This window comes from Trichosurus vulpecula, chromosome 1, assembly GCF_011100635.1.
Source record: "Trichosurus vulpecula isolate mTriVul1 chromosome 1, mTriVul1.pri, whole genome shotgun sequence".
Taxonomy (NCBI): domain Eukaryota; kingdom Metazoa; phylum Chordata; class Mammalia; order Diprotodontia; family Phalangeridae; genus Trichosurus; species Trichosurus vulpecula.
In genome coordinates, this window is record NC_050573.1 from 554,045,587 (window position 1) to 554,069,220 (window position 23,634).

Consider the following 23,634-nt stretch of genomic DNA (forward strand, 5'->3'; position numbering starts at 1 on the left):
TCACTGAGCATGGTCAGAGTCAGGGATCCAAGGACCCAAACCTGTCCATTCTTGAAGCCTTGATAAAGAGTGAAGACAGTGTGGTATAACAGAGCTGGCCTTGGAGGCCCAAACCCTGGGTTGGAATCCCATCTCTAACACATATTGACAGGATAACCTTGGGCAAATCACTTAAACTTTCACTGATTTAGGCAACTCACTAAAACTAAGCTTCAGACAAAGGATAAGGAGTTTCTTCTCCTGGGCTTTCTCTATGCCAAAGAAATCACAAATCTAATCTCTTTCCTTATATATAGCTATAAAAGGACTAAGCCCCAATACTGAGCCCTGCACATGACATTCTTGTGGTCCTCTGTAGAAAGAGCACTGACCATGGATTCAGAGGAACTGGGTCCAAATAGTGCTTTGACGTGTACCACTTGTGTGACCACAGGCATTCAACCAGTATTTATTGAGTGCCTACAAGGCGCCAGGCACAAAGCTAGGTGCTGAAGATACAACTACAATAAATCCCTACTTGGAAAGAGCTTACCAGTCATTTAACCTCCCTAAGCTTCAGATTCCTCACCTAGAAAATGAAGGGCTTGGATCATATGTCCTCTGAGGTCCCTTTCAACTCCAAATCTATAAATCTATGAGCCCCCCAAAATACCTCACTTTTACCCCGCCATCCTTTCATTAAAAAGTTTATCTGGAAAACTGTTTTCCTATTTCCACCTACTGGAAGAGAAAAGGGTCATCCTCTCATCATCCCTGCTCTACTTAAAAAACAAAAGGGCTGAAAAAATGGCCTGACCTATCCATATACGAACAGTTAGATTTTCTCTTCCTTGGAGAGAGAGAAAATTTACTTGTTTTCCTTCCACTGTCCTCCTTAGCTAATATGAATTGAAATCCTCCTCATAAGCACATTTTCAAGGAGTTAATGAGTCCAGGGAATAGCCAAAAAGAATTTGCATCCACAGACATCCGTGTCCTTTCTCATCAGTCTCATTTGGCAGAATATTTAGGTTTCTGGGTCTCCTTTCATTCCCCATTAACTGGTGGTCATACACTCAATGCCCAGCAGAGAACACTTTGTTTTAAACTACCTATTTAAAAGCTCCCATTCTTCATTGGTTCCTGGATGCCCTTCATAGAGCTTAACTGGGCACAGAACAATACTCCAATTACCATTGGTTTTTTTTTTCTTTTTTTTTTGGCTCGGAAACCTATGAACACTACTCTGACAAACTGAGAATAGGAAATTCTGCTAGTTAATTTGTCTTATCAGTAGCCTGAATTGCTATCAATTCTAATTTAACACTTGGTTAACACATACAACCTACCCAAGGCAGCCCTAGAACAACAGGGACGATTAACTCCAATATGGCCCGGAAGTGAATTCCAGTGCAGAGATTTTGGAGCCACCACAGGCAATCAGATGCTTCAAGTATAAATGAAAAGGAAAATATAATGAGGTACTTAGAGGCATCAGTGCTCTGAATTGTCCTGAACAAGTTAGTGATATCAGGGAAGACCAGCTACTGCTATGGATCTTGAAGACAAACATCTATTCTTGGGAAGTTCCTATCAATCAGATTTTCAAAGTGTTCTACATGTACAGGGTGTCCCAAAAATTGTAGACCAAAGCCCACATTCTCTTTCATTTGATCCTTCCAACAATCCTATGAAGTAGGTAGCAGAAGCATTTTTTTTAAATCCCTGTTTTATGGCTGGGGACACTGAAATTCAGAGAAATTACATGACAATCCAAAGTAATAACTGCTAGAGCTCTGGATTTGGCATGCAGGAAGACCTGGATTCAAGCCTTGTATCTGTCCTAGCTGTGTGATCAACCATGCACGTCACCCTCACTAAGCCTAAATTTATTTCTCTGCAAATTGGGGGTAATAGTACTTGTATCTTCTGCACTAATTTTTGTGAAGCTTGAAGGAGACATTGTGTGTAAAGTGTTTTGTAAATCTTAAGGGGCTGTATAAAAACTCAGACAACAACAGCTACGTTGGACCAAGAGTCTGGATGATGGGGCAGCTAGGTGGTGCAGTGAGTAGAGCACCGGCCCTGGAGTCAGGAGGACCTGAGTTGAAATCTGGCCTGAGACACTTGACACGCTTACTAGCTGTGTGACCTTGGACATGTCACTTAACCCCAATTTCCCTGCCTTCTCCCCTCAAAAAAAAAAAGTCTGGATGACATGAGTTTAAATCCAGTCCAAATGTTTGGTGGCTGTAAAACTTGGGCCAAATCATATAACTTCTCCCTCACCCCCTCAATTTACAAAGGAAAACAGGGTTAATAATAGCACCTACCTCCCAGGCTGTTGTGAGGAGTAGAAGAAATAACATATAGAAAGCATGTTGTAAACCTTAAAGTGATACATAAATGTTGTTTTATTACTACAATTATTATTGGTCCAGATCTATAACTATATGGATATAGGAAACTCTGGGGCAGCTAGATGCTGCAGTGAATAGAATGCTGGGCCTAAAGCCAGGAAGACTCATCTTCCCAAGCCCAAATCCAGCCTCAGATACTCACTAGCTATTTGGCCCTGGGCAAGTCACTTAATCCCATTTGCCTCAGTTTCCTCATCTGTAAAATGAGCTGGAGAAGGAAATGGCAAACCACTCCAGTATGTTTGCCAAGAAAATCCTATCACCTACCCAGCAAAACTGAGTATCATGCTCCAAGGCAAAATATAGAATTTCAATAAAATGGAGGACTTTCAAGCTTTCTCAGTGAAAAGACCAGAGCTGAATACAAAATATGACTTTCAAAAACAAGAATCAAGAGAAGCATGAAAAGGTAATCAAGAAAGAGAAATCATAAGGGACTTACTAAAGTTGAACTGTTTTGTTTACATTCCTACATGGAAAGATGATGTGTATAAATCCTGAGACCTCAGTATTAGGGTAGCTGAAGAGAATATGTATATATATATAGATATATATATAGATATATATATATAGATATAGATATATATATATATATAGATATATATATAGATATATATATAGATATAGATATATAGATATAGATATAGATATAGATATATATATATATATAGATATAGATATATATATATAGATATATATGGGATGATATCTAAAAAAAATAAAATAAAATTAAGTCATGAGAGAGGAATATATTGAGAGAGGGAGAAAAGGAGAGATAGAATGGCGTAAATTATCTCGCATAAAAGTGGCAAGAAAAAGCAGTTCTGTTGGGAGGGAAGAGGGGGAAGTGAGGGGGAATGAATGAATCTTGCTCTCATTGGATTTGACCTGAGGAGGGAATTACATACACACTCAGTTGGGTATCTTACCCCACAGGAAAGGAGGAGGAAGGAGATAAAAAAGGGGGGACAATAGAAGGGAGGGCAGATAGGGGGAGGAGTTAATTAAAAGTAAACACTTTTGAAAAGGGACAGGGTCAAGGGAGAAAATTGTATAAAGGGGGATAGGATAGGAGGGAGGGAAATATAGTTAGTCTTTCACAACATGAGTATTGTGGAAGGGTTTTGCATAGTGATACATATGTGGCCTATGTTGAATTGCTTGCCTTCTTAGGGAGGGTGGGTGGGGAGGGAAGAGGGGAGAGAATCTGGAACTCAAAGTTTTAAAAGCAGATGTTCAAAAAAAAAGTTTTTGCATGCAACTAGGAAATAAGATATACAGGCAATGGGGCATAAAAATCTATCTCGCCCTACAAGAAAGTAAGGGAAAAGGGGATGGGGGGAGTGGGGTGACAGAAGGGAGGGCTGACTGGGGAATGGGGCAATCAGAATATATGCCATCTTGGGGTGGGGGAGGGTAGAAATGGGGAGAAAATTTGCAATTCAAACTCTTGTGAAAATGCTGAAAACTAAAAATATTAAATAAATAAATAATGATTTAAAGAAAATCCTAAATATGGTTATGAAGAGTCAGACACAACTGAAATGACTGAACAAATAAGAACGTGGAAACTCAATGAATGCAGATCAGCAACTACTCTCCGCTTCATAGTATCAGAAAACTTGGAGCACTAAGAAAAGTGCCTGTCACAAACAGGACTGCAATGTAGGTGTTGCTGCTTCTGAGGCTGGTTCTCTGTCTACTCTACCCAAATGCCTACTGCCATCACCATCACTATCATTTTCAGGACAACATGGTGTACTGGATAGGTATAGTAAGGGACTTGGAATCAGCAAGACCCAGATTGAAATCCTGTCTCAGATATGGACTTGCCATGTGAGCTTGGGCCATTCATTTAGCCTATGTGTATCTCAGTCACTTTATCTGTCAAATGACAGAATGGGATGAAGCAGACTTTGTAGTCCTTCCAAATCTGAATCAAATCCTAGAACAGGGTCCAAGGAAAAAGAGATCCTCTTGGATTGACCCCACCCCCTTCTTCCCCAGAGTTGACTGGTTCCCAGGACACCAAAACATCAGCTCTCCTCTCTTTTCAAAACAGACCTCATGAAAGTGTCACGGCAAGCACCCATGCCAAAACGGAGAATGAAGTGAGCATCAGGCCTAGGCAGACCTAGAGCTAATTAACAATAAACATACAAACACCTTGTTCAAATGATCACTGCCTGGGTGACAAATTGGCTATTATTTCACATGTGTGATCGAGTGAGTTGCCATGTTTCTTTTATTCTTAACCAATCCAATACCATCACCTTAGGTTATTTATGCTAATGAAACATTATTTTATTTTAATGTACTCATCACAATGATGGCAAATTCAAACGTTTGCATGAGTCACTCAGAAGCTCTAATTGTGGGGCTGCTGTCGCATCTCTCAGCTTCTGCTGGAATCCATTTTTATTCTCAGCTAATAATTAAATGCAATAATATCCTCCATTCCCATTCAACCTTGGGCACGTTTAAAGCCAATTCCAATCAGGCAGAAATATGCTAAACACAATCTGGTTCTGCAATATAGATTACACTACACAGGGCGCCATTTTAAGAAATCGCCCAAATCTATTTTCATTATTTCTAGTCATTCTGATCTCAGACCTAAGGCTGGGTCTGTATTTTTGCAGTTCATTCCTCTCTAAGCCTCTGAAGTCCTGTGTCTCGAAACTGTGGGGCATAGCTGATTGGGAGTGACTGGAAAAAGTCACTGTGCCTGTTTCTTCACTCATAAAATGAAAAGAACATTAAAAAAAGGAATCTGAACACTGAATAACTGTAATGACCAATTGTGATTTTGGAGAAGAGATAAAGAAACAGATCAGTCTTTTTTTTAGGTACCGGTACAGAATATTTCATAATTTCACCGCTTGTATCAGTTTTGTTATGGTTTCTGTTTCTTTCAAGGGAAGACTCAACGCTGGCTGAAGGGAGGAGGGCTATTTCTGGAAATGACCATGGTAGTAAAACAAAAAGCATCCATTTTTTTTTAAGGAAAGGGCTGAACCGAATGACCTCCTAAGTACTTTCTTTCTCCCCTTTCCCTTCTATATTCTGTGAACAACTCGAAGAACATCGAAGGATTATGCTTGAAGGAGCCGAGTCATTGAGATCTAGCTCGAATCCAAGGGGCCAGTATCCCAGGAATGTGAAAGAGTTGCAGCAATCATCCTGCCAATTCCTCTGCTTTTATGTAGTTGTTACTTTTCTGCTACCAATGCCAAAATGGAACTAGCTGGCACTTCTGGAGGGCTTTAAGGTTTGCAAAACACCTTATGCATATGTAGCATTTAGTCCTCACAAACTCTGGGAGGTAGCTGCTATTACTCACACTTTACGGATGAGGAAACTGAGGCAGAGAGAGACTAAGTGACTTCCCTCACTTATTACATCTCTCAGGCAAGCTTCAAACTCAGGTCTCCCTGACTCCCGGGTCCACTGCTTTATCCACTGTTACAAACAATTAAGATTGTTGTGGCATTAGCCTATGCAAACAGTAAAGGTCCTAGTTCTTCCATTGCCCATTCATGCAGGTACGCACACATGGTGGTCAGGCTTCTTAAAAGTCTGACTTTAAGACATTTACATTGGGATGTTTTATTGCAGTCTGGTTTTTTTGAAAACCCTATATAGAAAATTCTGTTGTTTGTTGTGGGTTCTATTAACTGGTACTCATACTTCTGCCTTATACTTTTGCACATAGTGAATGTTTATGATTACCCCGAGGGTTTACAAGGTCCTAAAGTACCTTTTTAATGAATAAAAGGTTATATATTTGATTGTATTCTGAATGGTTAAAAATAGGGAATAATAATCACATACACACATGTACATATATATCCTTTATTCACGTACTTGTATGCAAAAAATGCTGAGTAAATTAAAACATCCCATTTCCTGGCATGGATAAACTTCTGAGTGTAAAAATCTGAATTTGGAGAACAGATATTAGTAGAGATTTTTGACATTAGGAAAGGATGAAATGCAGACTTTTAAAGTTAGAGTACTCATAGTAAATTCATTTATAGACCTCCTCAAACACTTTCCATTAAGTTATAATAGGGTCACAAATTTAGAACTGAAAGGTATTATAGAAATCGAGCTCAAGCCACTTAATTTTACAGATGAGTTTGAAAGAGGTAGCTCAAGGTCACCCAGCTGGTAAGCATCTGAAGTGAGATTTGAACTCAAGTTTTCTTGACATCAAATTAATCCATGCCTCTATCTGCTTAGCACCTCTCTTCAAAAAAGACATTAAGGATATGAGAGAGAGAAGCAATGCTGACTTCTGAACTCGTGGAATCCAATCTAATTCAACAAGCCTACCATGTGTGAGGGGCTATGCTAAGTGCTACAGATTCAAAGACAGGAAGCTTATATTCTACCAGAGCACACAGATCAATCCATTAAAGATAATTCTGGGAGAGTGACAGTGCTAGGGACTGGAAAGGATCAAGGAAAGGCCAAGCCTGAGCAAAGTCTTGAAGAATACTCAGGAATTCCAAAGGGCAGAGGAAAGGAAGTAGTACATTTCAGGCACAAGGGCCAGCTTTTGCAAAGAAACTGAGAAAGGGATGTCATATCCAGTTTGGGAATGGTAAGTTGGACAGTCTGACTGAAACAGAGTGGTGAAGGGGCGCAATCTAAAAGTATGGAGAGGTAAGCGAGAGTCATATTGGGAAAACCTTTAAATGCCAAGGTGGTTTGTTGTGTTGTTTTTCCCTAGAGATAAGAAGGAACCACTGAGGGAATTGACATGCACTGACCTGTGTCTTAGGAATACAGTTTTCTGAAGGATGGCTTGGATAGGAAGAAGCCTAAATCAGGAAGATCAGTTAGTGGGTTATGGTAATAAAGTGAGGAAAGCCTGAACAAGGATGTTAGCATTGAGTGGGAAAAACGGCCTGGATACAAGAAATGATGCTATGGCAGAACTGGCAAGACTTAATGAGTAACTGAGTATGGAAGGAGTGGAAGAGGGAACTTTATCTCTAACTTTATTTGCCATTTGCCACGTGATGCTTTCTATTGCTAGCTACCTTTCTTTGAGGGTGGTGCCTGACCTTCTCGCCAAGATGTCAAGGTCCTAGGGGGCAAAGACTCTTATGTCATGTTGTATTACTGAAGCATGGTCAGCACTCCATAAGTGACTAATAAACATTTGAATTATTTATTTATTTTGTCACCTGAAATTTGCTCTCCGTGACAAGTGCAGATTTAGAAGGCTCACAGATGAGATACCCCAAAGTGAGTCCTGGGGAGGTCCTCTAAAAACTAAGAAATCATAGAATACTGAGTCTGCAAAGGAGACAGATGAGCCATAAGCTTTACAAGCATGATCAGATTCTCAGGTCCTCATTTCCCTAAATCCCTACATATGGTTAGACTGCATTTGGATTTACTAATTCTAGAGTACACCTTCTAAGTCTGCTCTGGAGCTTCTGGGTGTAAGCTCCCTGTGCAGAGGGGCAAGAAGCCAGAGTCAGGGAATAGACTGGCATAATTCATTCCTTTTGAAAGCTTTATTGATGCTTTTGGGTTATATAAGAGTATTTCCCTACGTATCCCTTCCCCTCACAGTGAACTGTTAATAATAAAGAAAAAAAACAGTTAAGCAAAACTTGACATTCATTGACTAAAATCCTTAAGTGAACAAGCCACACTTCACACCTACAGTACTCCACCTTTTCAATAAAGTCGGCATTACTTCGTCACTTCTCTAGAGTCAAATTTGGTCTTTATAATTACACAGTATTCAGTTTTATGTTTTCTTGTTCTTTTCTTTTATGTTGTACTTATTTTACATATTGTTTTTTTTCTGGTTCTGTTTATTCTAGTCCACATTAATTCATGCAAATCTTTCTGTGTCTCCCTGAATCATTCATATTCCAATTCCTTATGGCATAATCTTCCAATATATTCACAGCCCATATTTTTTTTTCCATTTTTCAACTGATAAGAAATGGAATCCACTTTGTTGCTAGGTTGATTTCCTTTAATAAGGGATGTGAAGAGGCGAGGCCACAAGTAGCACAGTGAACAGAGTGCTGGACCTAGAATCAGGAAGACATGAGTTCAAATTCCACTTCGGACACTTACTAGCAGACACTAGTTACCCTGGGCAAGTCACTGTGCCTTCGTGTCCTCATTTGTAAAATGGGGGCAACACGTGCAAGTTGTTGTGAGGATCAAATTAATATATCTTCTAAAATAGAAATATAGGCTGATATAGAACTATCAAATACAAGTATATGTGGAGTGCTTTTTAAAGCCTTAAAGGACTATATACACATGCACGATACTGTCTAAACACCAGGAAACTAAGGCCAAGCTAACGTCTGCCTGCGAGAAGCTGAAATGAAGGATACAACCTACCTGCCAACAAGTGAATGTGAAGTCATCTAAGGAAGAACAGAAACACTAACAAGTAGAGAGATCAAGGAAGGTGACGCCTGAACCGATCCTTGAAAGGAGAAAAGAATTCTGAGAACGATGATTTTTAAAAAATCCCTGTTATAGAATCTTGGAAGTGACTGCAAGAGGTCTGCGGATTGACTTTAGAGAACTTGGGAGGGAAGGAAAAAAAAAACTCCATATCTTCATTTCTATGTAATGGGTTTCTTTAGTATCCACTCTATTTTATTTCATGCATTTAAAGACATCATTTTGAGGAGGGGGCCATAAGCTTCACTGGATAGCCAAAGGGGCCCAAGACACAAAATCAGTTAAGAACAGCTGCTCTGGATGTCTCCTCACTGGTTTGCCACCAGGGGCAACACAGACAGGGAAGGTATGCTCAACTAAATCATGCTGTATCCCCACTGAATACCTGGTTTGTGTTCTCAAGGTCTGTCTCGCTAAGTAAACCTCCTTTTGTCAGCTAGCAGATGCTCTGAAAGTGTCAGGCTTGGCTAACATTTGGGAAGGGACTGACGAGTGGAACCACCCAAAAGACTGATTGTTGCCATCCCCAAACCACTTTGGGGCTCTAGCTTGAGAAATTACATCGTGGATCTGGCCTCATGATTCAGCTACTTACCAGCTATGAGTCTGCAAGCCATTTCAATTGAGTTCCTCAACAGTACCACTGGCATTTGGTTTAGAGACTATTTCTTAATTGCTTTTTTTTACAGACTACTTTTCTATGTATTGGCCTCTATAGAAGGGTGATAGGCTAGTGTCAAATCACCATGAGCCTCCCATTATACTGGTCAACATTATATATTCTTTGGCTATTAACCACCTCCTTTCGCGGTGGAATTCCCTGGTAGCATTTTTGCCAAGTGACATCAAAATGCTGTTGCAATGCCTTGCTCTCCCAGACTGCTCCACATCTTTGCACGCTGCTGACCCCACCCTGGATAAATGGTCTAACTAGTTATCTCTGAGGGTACACAAAGGTTAGAATAGCAGGACAATTGCTCCCTATACATCTGATGCTACTAATAGTGGCCCTTTAGGAGAAAAGCCCCAACTGCTTGGGCAATAGCTCATCTCTAGCAACCAAGCAAGGTTATAATGACAACTCCTTGTTCCCTGAGTACTCTGCCATCTACCCTAGCTGAGTTAACCCCAGCTGCCTGTCTCAGCCACAGTCTTTAATAACTAGCCTTGTGATATATTTTTTAGAAAAAGTTAAAAGAAAGGGAGAGAGAGGAGAAAGAGGCCCTGTCAATAACAGCAAACTCAATCTCTATTTGACAGTAAACAGTCCTTGTGTATAGGTGGTAATTCTATAGGGAAGCCACTGTTTACTGCCTTCAAAAAATATCCCGAAGGTTAGTTTCCTTTTAAATACACTTAGGAACACGGTTTGCCTGTAATTGGAACATTCCCTCACTTCACACTTTGGGCCAGAATACCTAGGAATGAGGTGGGGGAGGGGAAAGGGATCTGTCTCTTTTCATTAAAAACTTTTCAATACCTCCAGTGTCAGGTGCACAAGAGGGCACTGCCTGAATCTCACATCTTTGTCCCAACTCACTGGGACAGTACGATCATGACTGTCACTTCAAGGAATAACAGTCAACTTTAAAGCTGAAACGACCCCAAACAGAAAAACGGTATACTGATAAGAACAAGCTTGGAAGAAAGTAGGCTAGAGGGTCAAAGTGGTGATTTGAGAGAGCTCCAGGATTACTCCAAGAAAGAATTAGGGGGGGGGAGGGAAGGAGGCAAATTAGGGTGGTGAATTTAGTCTTTCCACATAAAGAACAGAAATTTTGTTTGGAAATAGGAATGCGGTGGGGGCAGGGAAAATGACAGGAGGAAAAGGAGGTAAGTCTGTTGGCTAAAGGAGGAACAGATATTGAAAGACAGAAATTCAACAGTGAAAACATACTAAGGAACAGAAAAGATTGATTCTTATTTTTTACCTGATCAGTGAGTATTTAATTAGGAAGACTTGAGTTCAAAACCAGTCTCAGACGCTTACTAGCTATGTGACCTTGGGCAAGTCACTTCACCTTAGTTTCTTCAACCGAAAATGGTAGAGAAGAATAGTACCTATCTCACAGGGTTGTTGCGAGGATCAGCGATATAACGTATGTGAAACACTTAACACATTGTCTGGCACGCAATGGGCGCCGTATAAATTCTAGCTATTATCATTGTGATTTTTAGTATTGAGATAAGATAGTCTTAAATAATGTTGGCCATGAGATGTCAAGAGAATCCTGGAATCTTAGGGAAGGGAGGATGATGAAGGATCAGTTATCGCCACCCTTTCATTTTATGGGTGAGAACCGAGGCTGAGAGAAGTTAAGTACTGAAAAGAACATTCAGGAGACTTGGGTTCTAGTTCTCAATTTGCTGCTAATTGGACTTTGTGACCTCGCCACACTTCACCTCCTTTGGGCCTACGGTCTGGCAAGAAGGGCCTAAGAAAGGAGTTGTCCATTGAGATGCATGGAATGAAGCGGGGACCTAGGCCACGATATATGAAAGGGCAGCAGGGAGATGTGGAAATCACATAATCTACCTACCAGAAAACGTGTGTCAGGCACTGTGCTAGGTGCCAGAAATAAATAAGGCCAACAGGAAACAGGAGGCTAGATTTTATCTGGGGAAATAACATACACACGTAAGTATAGAAAAAATAAATGTTGGAGGCGTTTTTTTTTTTAAGTGGAGTGAAGGGGAACATCAGCAGCTTGGGAAACCAGTGAAAACCTCGTGGGCTAGGTTGTTAAGGTTACTAAATAGTCTGAGCAGCAGAGGTGAGGAGAAAGCAGACTCCAGACAACAGAGACAACCCACGTAAAGGGACGGAGATGGGAGATCAGAGGGCTAGCTGTGAGGAGGACTGATTTAGGTGAAAAAGACAAATTTAGCTAGACCAAAGGACAGGTGAAGGGGAATCGTGGAATACAATGAGGCTAAAAAGCTAGGTTGGAGCCAGGTCATGAAGGGCTTTAAATGCCAAATGGGAGTTTAACTGACGATCCCAGAGGCAATAGGGAGCCACCGGAGTTTACTGAACAGGAGAGTGACATGGTCAGATCAGTGCTTTGGGACTATGCCTTTGGCAATTGTGTGAAGAATAATTTGGAAAGAAGACCTACCTTTCTTACCTGGGAATACTTTCTTAGTGCCTATCCTCTGGCCACAAATTTTCCAAGTTATGACAAACAACATTATACCAGACACATTTTCCCCCGTTTAGCCTGCCTATTCCTTCCTTCCTTTCTTCTCCCTTTTATTCCTTCCTTCCTTCCTTCATTCCTTCCTTCCTCCCTCCCTCTCTCCCTTCCTTCTTCCCTTCTACCATGTCTTGAGCTCTTTAGAACATTGTCACCTCAGCCCCAAAGGTACAACTAGGAATTTTTACAGTTGAGGTCAGGGAATATACAGACTGTATGTACAGTCAAGGCTCTACTGGTATTTGGGGGAGAGGGAAGGAGAGAACCATGTCAATGGGCCCCTGAGCCAAGCATATTAGAGAACAGGATCATAGCATATTTAGACGTAGGGTGATCTTGAGTTGTGGATTACCAGATCACCAACCAGAGGAAATCCCAACACTCTGCCTTCTAGTGAGGCAAGTAGAACCCAGTGGGGCAAAGTCCCCCTCTCGTTATGGTTCTGGCTTCCGATCTCTGTTTTTATACTCTTAGTCATCATCCACTTGGGCACACAGAGAGACAAATTGGGCTCCTGCTTCTCAACACAACCAGGCTAACCCATCTTCTGCCTCTGCTAGTTGGCTGTCCCCTACACCCCCCACCCCACATGCAAGTAGGTAGTGAATACTAGGATGTAACTCATTATAGATAAAAAAAAAAAATTAGTCTGTGCTAAGGTGTAAATGCTCCAGGGGCAGAGAACATAAATAATGACAGACCTCTGTAGATAAATAAACAAGCAAAACACAATTAATTTGTGCTGTCAGAAAGCTTGATATGTTGGGGTGGGGGAAAGAGAGGTAAAAGATGCCTAGTACATACCACACAATATCTGTGGTGAAGGTTTCACAGCTGCTGCCTATAAATTATATTTAATATGCAAAGGTACAAATGAATACACGACTGTCTCGTCTTAAATCTTCTTTATGAGTGAGTTTTCCTTGGCCTGCTGTTCTAGTAGTACGGTGCTGCGTATAGTTTTTATTGGGCAAAACACCTAAACAGGCTGAGGTCTCTAAGTTTAGTCCTTGCATACAGAAGGCATTTCATAAATATTTGTTGATTTCAGTTCGATGCACCTCAGTGTGGTCACAGGGAACATTTATTTCCAAATGAACTTGCTCAGGCAGCTGGGCTGTCGATATCTGTCCTTTTGGGAAAATCATTTTCACATTTCTTCGTCTGTCGCTTATGTGTTATTTTTCATGGACTGTGTGCTCCCAGCCTCCAGACTCGTTCAGTTCTTGCAGTCCCTTAACACTGCCCAGCTCCCAAGTGTAAAATTACATCCAACAAAACACTAATTTTCAGCTTCAAATAGGAGCATCTCATTTGGCAGACAAAGCGCTTTGGACTAACCTAGCCCTGCCTGCTAGGGGGCTCACGGTCTAAACTCATCTATGGGGCAAGTATTTCTCTGGGAGATTCAGAACTAGAATAAATGCCCTTGTATCTGGCTGAGGCAAAAGCCTTGGGTAGCCCAAGTTTAAGATGACTTGGAGTAAACCATTGTTCAGTCATGTCTGACTCTTCACGACCCCATTTGGGGTTTTTTCTTGCCAAAGATGGAAGAGTGGTTTGCCATTTCCTTCTCCAGTTCATTTTACAGATGAGGAAACTGAGGCAAACAGGGTTGAGTGACTCACCCAGGGTCACATAGCTAGAAAGTGTCTACGGCTGAATTTAGGCTCCTGAAGATAAGTCTTCCTGACTTTAGGCCCAGCACTCTATCCACTGTACCATCTAGCTGCCCTAGGACTAGGCTAACAACAATGAAAGGAGGACATGGCAAGAAGCGCCAAGAAAGCAAAGTTTCAGACGTGGGATGAGGGGCAGAGGTGAGTGTAAGAGCATGAATGTGTTTGTTTTCAGGGGAGGAAGGGCGGCAAACGAGACTGGATATAATAATAAGACTTACTACAGCAAGTCAGAGTTGTTAGAAGGACGTTACGGGGAAAGGAGCAGGCAGAACATGCAGAGATTAATGTGCGAGTCTGAGTCAGGTTGGGGCAGCTGGGTAACACAATGGATACAACGCCAGGCCTGGAGTCAGGAAGACCTGGGTTCATATCCTACCTCAGACACTTACCAGTTATGTGACCCTGGGCAAATCATTTATCCCTTTTTGCCTCAGTTTCCAGTACCTTTGCCAAGAAAACCCCAGATGGGGTCATGAAGAGTCAGACATAACTGAAGACAAGTAAACAACAATTAAGCCAGCTGGAGAAGACCTTATTAAATGTGTCCAGGTATTCATGACCTTCAGGACTTCCCTCCTGGTGGTCTGTTTCTAGGCTCCTATTCTTTAAGCCTAGACTGTGGTGCCCCTCCTGACTCTACACTCTGATAGAGCTCTTGTTTTCTGGGCTTATGTCCAACTTGACCCATCTGACTTGGTCCAGAGCCCAACGTTCATGTTTCTGACCATGGCCTAGTAATCTGACCTGGCACTCAATCAAACTTAATTAAAGCATTTGGCAAGAAAGGTCAAAGGATGAGAGTTGTCTATCGATAGGCATAGAATGAAATAAGGCCCCAGAACACAACATATGAAAGGAGAGAGCTGGGTAAACCATATAATACACATACCCCTAACTTCTTGAAACTCAAAAAGTTAAGCAGGTACCTTCCATACTTAAGAAGTGTGACTACATTAGACAATGAAACTCAGTCTCCAAAAAGCAAATACTAATATAAAAACCCAAACACATTTCTGAAATTTGGTTTTTAAAATACGAAGCTTATATAAGTTCACTTTTCAAGTATACTTCCCTATAGCACAGATTCAATGGGTTCACACTCTAGAGGAAAACAAGGATCTCACCTGTAGGTGAGAGCCACCATTTAAAATGCAGGTAGTTGTAAAATAAGGTAGGCAACGGTTAAGAAATAAATAGAGCTGGGGGCGGGAGGGGCCTTAGGAAGTCATTCAACAGATGCTATTGTTAATATGACTCCCCTTAAGGTACTTACAACCTAGTATGGACTCAAGAATGTATACATGTATCCAGGATAGCAGGCAACGTATGCCACACAAGTTACCAATAAAAAACACTTGCTCCTTGAAAGGAAAGCTATGGTAAACAGAGACAGCATATTAAAAAGCAGACACCACCTTGCAGACAAAGGCCTTTTTAGTCGAAACTATGGTTTTTCCAGTAGCAACGTATGTCTGTGAGGGCACTGTCTCACTCAAAGTGAGAACCTGAAAAAACCTTAACTTAAAAAGACCAAGTTCTCCCACTGCATTCTGGGCCATCTCCAGTGATCCTGATCTATCTATATCTGGCCACTGGACCCAGATGGCTCTGGAGGAGAAAGTGAGGCTAGGGTGACTTTGTACAGCTCTCTGTCACTCAAATGCAATTCAACTGCAAGTCATGCCATCATCTCCCTGCTGTCATGGTCCTCTTCAAGAACGAAGGACAAACCACAGCCTATAAGTAGCCTGAGTTGCCCAATTAGGGACCCAGATGAAACTGGCCTCTCCTCACATGGGATATCATGCCCTTACCTGAGAGGTGTTCTGCCCAAAAGAAGGAAAATTGGGGAGGCTGAACTTACCTAGTTAACTTGGGGTTTGCTGGCTAGATTTCTTTCTCAAAGACCAAGGCTTAAACCCAATTCACTCTAGATCTCTGATTCAGATGTCTCTGAAGGAGGAAGTGAGGCTGGTGACTTTGCCCATCCCTCCCTCCCTCAAACCAAATTCAATTGCAAGTCGTGTCATGGTCCGCTTCAAGAAGGAAGACAAAGCACAACCACATAAGGATTAAGTGGAGCACTGCAGAGTTGATGCTTTCAAATTGTGGTGCTAGAGAAGACTTTTGAAAGTCCCTTGGAGAGCAAGGAGGTCAAATCAGTCAAAACTTAAAGAAATTAATTTAGTCGATTCACTGAAAGCTCAAATACTGAAGTTGTAGCTTAAATAATTTGGCCACATAATGAGATGATGGGACTCCCTGGAAAAGACCCTGATGCTGGGAAAGATTGAAGGCAAAAGGCAAAAGGAATGGCAGAAGCTGAGATGAATAGATGCTGTTGTGGAAGTGACGAACACGAGTTTGGACAGACTTTGGGACGTATTGGAGGACAGAAAGGCCTGGTATGCCACAGTCCATGGGGTCCATGAAAGTTGGACAAACAACTGAACCACAACAATGACAAATATGCGAATATGGTAAATGTCATATGAATGGTGACAACAAAGTACTTTAGGAATTCACAGGAGGGAGGTGGCACTTTTGACTGAGTTACTGGACAAAGGCTTCGAAGAGGAAGTAGCATTTGAGCTAGGACTTGAAGGACGGGTATTACTTCAACAGCCACAGGAGGACTGGAGTGAGACAAGTTATCGAACAGTCAGATAAAAAGTATGGATCTAGAGAGAGGTGGGTGGACTGCTTTGGAGAATAAATTCATGGAAGAACATTAGAAGATAAGACTGGAAAAGAAGGTTGGGGCCACATTCTAGATGGTCACGAATGCCAATTTAGACTTCAGCTGTAGAAAGAAGAGGAGTACTAAATATTTCTGAGCAGTGGAATTTCACTAATCAATCAACAGGCATTTATGTGCCAGGAGCTGTGCATGATCAAGCAGGTGCTTTAGGAAGGTTAGTCCAGCAGTTATGTGTACAATGTATTGAGGGGGACAATTAAAACGCTACGCTAATAGTCTGGGCATGAAAGCATAGTTTATTATGGGAATAATGCAGGAAGGGCATTCAAAGTCATTCACGTTCTAGCTCCAACCTAGTTTCTGGTGTTCTTAGGCATCCCTCCCTTCCACAAACTCTTCAGGCTACCCACCTGGCCTTCTAACGGCTCCTCACACTCCCACCCCCACGCCTGTGTATATGTGATCCTCCAAATCCTGAAAGTGCTTCCTCTTCACCCCTACCTCTTGGAATCCCTAGTGTCTTTCAAAGTTCAGTTCAAATGCTGCCTCCTGGGAGAGATCTTTTCTGATCCTCCCATACCCCAGCCCAGCTCCTTTCCCCTCCTCCCCCATGACCTTGTTTTTATCTGTTTGCACCAACAGTCATAGAAGAGTTGATGGAGGGCTGAGCTCAGAAGGGCTTAGGATCCAGCCCTAAGACCTACTAGCTGCATAATTAATAATAACAGCTAACATGTATATGGCACCTACTATGCGCCAGGTCCTATGTTAAACATTTTACAAATATTGTCTCATTTGTCCTCACAACAACCCTGGGAGGGAGGTGCTATGATCATGTTCATTTTACAGATGAGGAAACTGAGGCAGTGCTGAGGTGAAGTGACTTGCCCAGGGTCACACAGCTAGTAAGTGTCCGAGCACAGATTTGAACTCAGGTCTTTCTGATTCCAGGGCTCTGCTCCATCCAATGTGCCACCAAACTGTCCAAAATCCCAGTCCTTCTCTCTATACCTATATTCTGCTGGTGGTGTGGTAGGTTGGCAGGGCATGAGACGTAATAGCTGCTAAAGAACTAAAAATGAACATCCCCCAGAGGGTGACAGAGAAGTGCATCCTGGGGGAGAACAGCCTCTGACATACAACCAGAGAGGAAATTTAAAGAAAAACTGGAATAAAATATGCCATAAGATTTCTGGTAGAAAGATGAGCTGGTAATGTAGTGAGGCTACGGGAGGACAGTTAAACAGCCTGATGACTCCACTGATACCCTCAAATGGTCAGAAGAAATCAAGGAAGCCTTCTAGCATGTTAAGGGCACTCCCTGGGGCAAACTTATTGGGGGGCCATGGACAAGAGCTACATAAGAAGGGAGGGCATGCGGTCTCCATCACTGGAAGGAACATCCAAATCAGTGGGATCACAGATGCATTTAAATATTTCAGTAGGAGACTTCCTGGGGTGGAGCCGAGATGGTGGCTGGAAAGCAGGGACGTGCGTGAGCTCCCCACCACGACCCTCCAAAAACCTATAAAAACTGGCTCTGAACAAATTCTAGAACTGCAGAACCCACAAAATAGAAGAGGGAAGCAGGGATCCAGCCCAGGACAGCCTGGATGGTCGCTGGATGAGGTCTATCCCGCACAGAGTGGAGGTGAGCAGAGCTCAGCATGGGAGGCAGCAGGACCAGCCAGACAAGGAGCCGGGCAGAATAGGCCCTAGCAGCCTGAATCAGTGAGCTGTGGCAGTTACCAGACTTCTCAACCCACAAACACCGAAGACAACAGAGAAGGTTAGTGGGGAAAGCTGCGGGGGACAGAGTTCGGGTTCGGCCACTGCCCCAGGGGCAGCAGGGGAGATGCAGCTACAGAACTACAGCTGCAGTTACTTCCGGCCCCAGGCCCACATGGTGGGAGGAATTAAGTGGCTGATCAGAGCAGGAGTGAAGAGCCTGGTGAAGATTTGCATCAGGTCCGGGTTGGTGGTTCTTGAGGAAGGAGGAGTGCTGGGGAGGCAGAGCTAACTATGCAGAAATAGCTTTGAAATCAATGGCACATCCCCTCAAGCTTGGAACAAAGTACTCTTTGCTCTACAAGCACTCATACCCTGACGAAAAACTCAAGAGTCAAGTAAGTTGGCTGTGAACATGGCCAGGCAGCGAAAATGCACCCACATTCAGTCTCAGACTTTGGAATCTTTCTTTGGTGACAAAGAAGACCAAAACATCCAGCCAGAAGAAGTCAACAAAGTCATAGAGCCTACAACAAAAGCCTCCAAGAAAAACATGAACTGATCTCAGGCCATGGAAGAGCTCAAAAAGGAGTTGGAAAAGCAAGTTAGAGAAGTAGAGGAAAAATTGGGACGAGAAATGAGAATGATGCAAGAAAACCATGAAAAACAAGTCAGTGACATGCTAAAGGAGACCCAAAAAAATACTGAAAAAAATATTGAAGCAAACAACACTTTAAAAAATAGACTAACTCAAATGGCAAAAGAGCTCCAAAAAGCCATGAGGAGAAAAATGCCTTGAAAGGCAGAATTAGCCAAATGGAAAAGGAGGTCCAAAAGACCACTGAAGAAACTACTACCTTAAAAATCAGATTAGAGCAAGTGGAAGCTAGCGACTTTATGAGAAATCAAGATATTATAAAACAGAACCAAAGGAATGAAAAAATGGAAGACAATGTCAAATATCTCATTGGAAAAACCACTGACCTAGAAAATAGATGCAGGAGAGATAATTTTAAAATTATTGGACTACCTGAAAGCCATGATCAAAAAAGGAGCCTAGATATCATCTTTCAAGAAATTATCAAGGAAAACTCCCCTGATATTCTAGAGCCAGAGGGTAAAATAGAAATTGAAAGAATCCACTGACTGCCTCCTCAAATAGATCCCAAAAGGAAAACTCCTAGGAAGATTGTCGCCAAATTCCAGAGCTCCCAGGTCAAGGAGAAAATACTGCAAGCAGCCAGAAAGAAACAATTTGAATATTGTGGAAAAACAAGCAGGATAACACAGGATCTAGCAGCTTCTACATTAAGGGATCAAAGGGCTTGGAATATTCCGGAGGTCAATGGAGCTAGGATTAAAACCAAGAATCACCTACCCAGCAAAACTGAGTATCATGCTCCAAGGCAAAATATGGATTTTGAATAAAACAGAGGACTTTCAAGCTTTCTCAGTGAAAAGACCAGAGCTGAATAGAAAATCTGACTTTCAAACACAACAATCAAGAGAAGCATGAATAGGTAAACAAGAAAGAGACATCATAAGGGACTTACTAAAGTTGAACTGTTTTGTTTACATTCCTACATAGAAAGATGATGTGTATGATTTATGAGACCTCAATATCATAGTAGCTGAAAGGAATATGCATATATATATGTGTGTGTGTGTGTATGTATGTATATATGTAGGTGTATACACACACACACACACACAAAGGGCGCAGGGTGAGTTGAATATGAAGGGATGATATCTAAAAAAATAAAATCAATTTAAGGGATAAGAGAGGAATATATTGAGATAGGGAGAAAGGGAGAGATAGAATGGGGTAAATTATTTCGCATAAAAGTGGCAAGAAAAAGTGGTTCTGTAGGAAGGGAAGAGGAGGCAGGTGAGGGGGAATGAGTAAATCTTGCTCTCATCAGATTTGACCTGAGGAGGGAATACCATATAGACTCAATTGGGTGTCTTACCCCACAGGAAAGAAGGAGGAAGAAGATAAAAAAGGGGGGATCATAGAAGGGAGGGCAGACAGGGGGAGGAGGTAATCAAAAACAAACACTTTTGAAAAGGGACAGGGTCAAGGGAGAAAATTCAATAAAAGGGGATAGGTTAGGAAGGAGCCAAACATAGATAATCTTTCACAACATGAGTATTGTGGAAGGGTTTTACATAATGATACGCATGTGGCCTATGTTGAATTGCTTGCCTTCTTAGGGAGGGTGTGTGGGGAGGGAAGAGGGGAGAGCATTTGGAACTCAAAGTTTTAAAAACACATTCAAAAACAACAACAACAAAAAAAAGTTTTTGCATGCAACTAGGAAATAAGATACACAGGCAATATGGCATAGAAATTTATCTTGCCCTATAAAAGAAGAAGGGAAAGGGGGATGGGAGGGGAGTGGCGTGACAGATGGGAGGGCTGACCAGGGAATGGGGCAACCAGAATATACGCCATTTTGGAGTGGGGGGGGTAGAAAAGGGGAAAAAATTTGTAATTCAAACTTTTGTGAAAATCAATGCTGAAAACTAAATATATTAAATAAATTTAAAAAAAGAAAAAAATTTCAGTATATTTTATTTATTTTATTTATTTATTTATTTTGTTTAGATATGATAGTGCAGTGGATAGAATGCCAGGCCTAGACATCTTCATGAGTTCAAATCTGGCCTCAGATGCTTACTAGCTGTGTGACTTGGGCTAATTCACTTAACTCTGTTTGCCTCCGTTTCCCCATCTGTAAAATGAGCCGGAGAAGGAAAGGGCAAACCGCTTCAGCTGAGAAAACCCTAAATGGGGTCATGAAGAGTCACACACTGCTGAAACGAAACAGCAACATATATCTATATGTGTGCCTGCTGTCTACCCCAAAAGAATGCAAGATTCATGAGGGCAAGAACTACTTTATGTTTGTCTTTATTTCTCTGGCACTTGGCATAGTGCCTGGCACATGGTGGGTACTTAATAAATACTTGTTGATTAATTGGATAGAAGAGATTCCAGAGAAATTGAGAAGAATGACAGAACCTGGCAAATATCTGGATGTGGGAGGTTTAACATTAACACCCCCCCCCCCACACACACACACACACGCTACTCTTCAAATGTTTCTTTCGTCTCCTTTTGGAGCCTGGGGAAATAGCTTCATCTAGACTACAATATGCCCATCCAGGGCCAGGGAGACTATTCCTTCTATGACAGGAGGGCTAAAGGGAAAGGCAAGAAAAGAGCCTTGTTCTGGGATCAGTCTAAAGTAAATTACCCAGACTTTGGGAGTCTGACAGCTTCAAGACCAATGACCATGACTATGTCTGGATAGATGCGCTGATTCATAATATTGAGTTCCTTTGTATCACAGTTATTCATTCTTATTTCTCAAAAATATTCCCAATACCACTAGATGGCTCCTTCTGTGAACTACCGAAGGTAAAAGCAGCTCTGACACTTTGAACCAAGGTACTGTAGGCAGGCTGGACTCTTTGCAGAGGTTAAATTTTTCTCTGAGAAGCTCAGTACCTGCCATGTAAAACCTCAAGATTCACATGGGAAATACATGTTCACCAATTCCACTAACAGCTTCAACCAACTTCACTTCAAAGATCTCAGTCCTACACCACCACTCTCAACATAGATGGTCAACATAGATCTCACAGAGCCAAACGAAGCCTCTGGTTAACATTAAGTGTCCCAGTCCTGATCTGTATCTCCCCTGTTGTATCCCTCAGTTCTGAGAGATCTGGGCCAATAAGAAGAAAGAGAAGAAAAAGAAAATATATTAACAAATGATGACTTTCAGCAGATCAATAACAAAACGTCACCTCGAACACGGCCTGAAAATGGGAAAGCAGCCCAAGTGGGCACATGACACATATCTCCAAAATGTCTTTGTTTGCACTCATGCCCCTTCTAACTATTTCTAGTCCTTGCATGGGGCCCTCAGAAATTCTTGTGGTAAAGTACTATCTTCTCTAACAAAACCCTTCACAGGCTAAGGGCCCAAGGGCTTGTTCTATAGCAGGCAGGAACTGACCATTGAGATGGCTGTCTGGGTCGTTGTTATTGTTCACCCTTCATTCTTAAAGAGGACCAATGAGCTCACAAGGATGGTGTCATGACTCGCGCATGAACTGGATTGAAGTGAGGCAGAGCTGCACAAAGTCATCAGCATCCCTGTCCACTCCAGAGTCATCAAAGACAAAAAGGGGCAGGACAAAAGTCAAGATGCCCGGTGGTGACCCAGAATGCAATGGGTGACCTTGGCCTTTCCCAGGTCTCGGGACCAAGAAGAACAAGCCTAACCTCTTTTTCCCTGAGCAGACCTTGAAAGACTTAGAGACAGTTCTCATGCTCCTCCAAATCTTTATTTTTTGGGGAAAAACCTCCGCCTTTTCTTCAATTGTTCCTGAAACAGCTGGTTCTCTAACCACGCTATTCTTGTTCCACTGTTTTGGATGAGCTCCAGGTTGTCTAGGTCATTCTTAAAGTATGGTCCCCAGAATGGAGGTGGCCTAGTGAAGTACAGAGAATATGCCCCATAATGCCGTCAAAGGTGAAGCGTGTTACAAGCATTCTCTTTGGAAGCCAATTTTGCAAGGAATGATTCACTTCACAGAAGAAAATAGAAATCCATCTGACCTGCGAGGCAGTATGGAAGAATCCACAGATCTCTGCTGGCTACATATTGACTTAGAAAACCACAAATGAATATTACTTATGTTGCATTTTCATTTTGTTAAACATTTTCTAATTACATTTTAATCTGGTTTATGCCCTATGGGGGAGTTTTGCTGCTCATAGGCAAGAGTTTGATGCTTCTGATGTAGTGGATAGGGGACTGTACTTGTAGTCAGGAAGGCCTGGGTTCAAATCCTGCCTCAGCCATGAGCTGTGTGACTATAATCAAATTAAATCTCTTGGTGCTTAGCATCCTGCCACTTGTGCCAGGTGCAGAGTAGGCATTTAACAAATGTCTGCTGATTGACTGCTGCCTCCTTTTCCTCATCCGTAAGATGAGGGAGGTTAGACTTAGTGACTTTGGGGACTAAATTTGTGATCTCTAAGGTTTAGGGTGGCAGGGCACTGAACCCGAGGATCAGTATTTTGGAAATAGTTCCACGTTTCATGATATTCCCTCCATAAATGCACACATGTACTTATCACGTGCAAGTCTCACCATAAGCACTCAGTATACGTGACTGCTGACCGTGTTGCTCGAGACTTCGACGGCAACTGAGCCAGCCAGAGGCAACCCCCACGTCCGGCTCTTCCAGCCGAGGCAGTCCGCCTCTGGACAGCAGTTGCTTTTACTTCAGCCTCTAGCCATTGATCACTTGGAACAGTGCTGTCAAAGCAAGATCATTAAAGCCAGGTTGGGGCCCTCCCCCTCTACTCCCGTATTAATTATCACTCTCTGCCGTGTTATCTGGTAATGCCAGTAATTATTTGATAATCAGACCTTGCAGGCTCCAGAAGA

General features: G+C 42.1%; 1 protein-coding gene across 1 annotated transcript in view; it reads right to left on the reverse strand.

The window, feature by feature from the left end:
- The window catches only part of XYLT1 (xylosyltransferase 1), a 232,411-nt gene extending 209,041 nt beyond the window's left edge, over nucleotides 1–23,370 (reverse strand). The window contains exon 1 of the mRNA XM_036741727.1: nucleotides 23,335–23,370. Within this exon, the coding sequence (XP_036597622.1) occupies nucleotides 23,335–23,337 (3 nt within the window). The 5' untranslated portion in view covers nucleotides 23,338–23,370. The remainder of the gene's footprint in view (nucleotides 1–23,334) is intronic.
- Nucleotides 23,371–23,634: the final 264 nt, after the last annotated feature.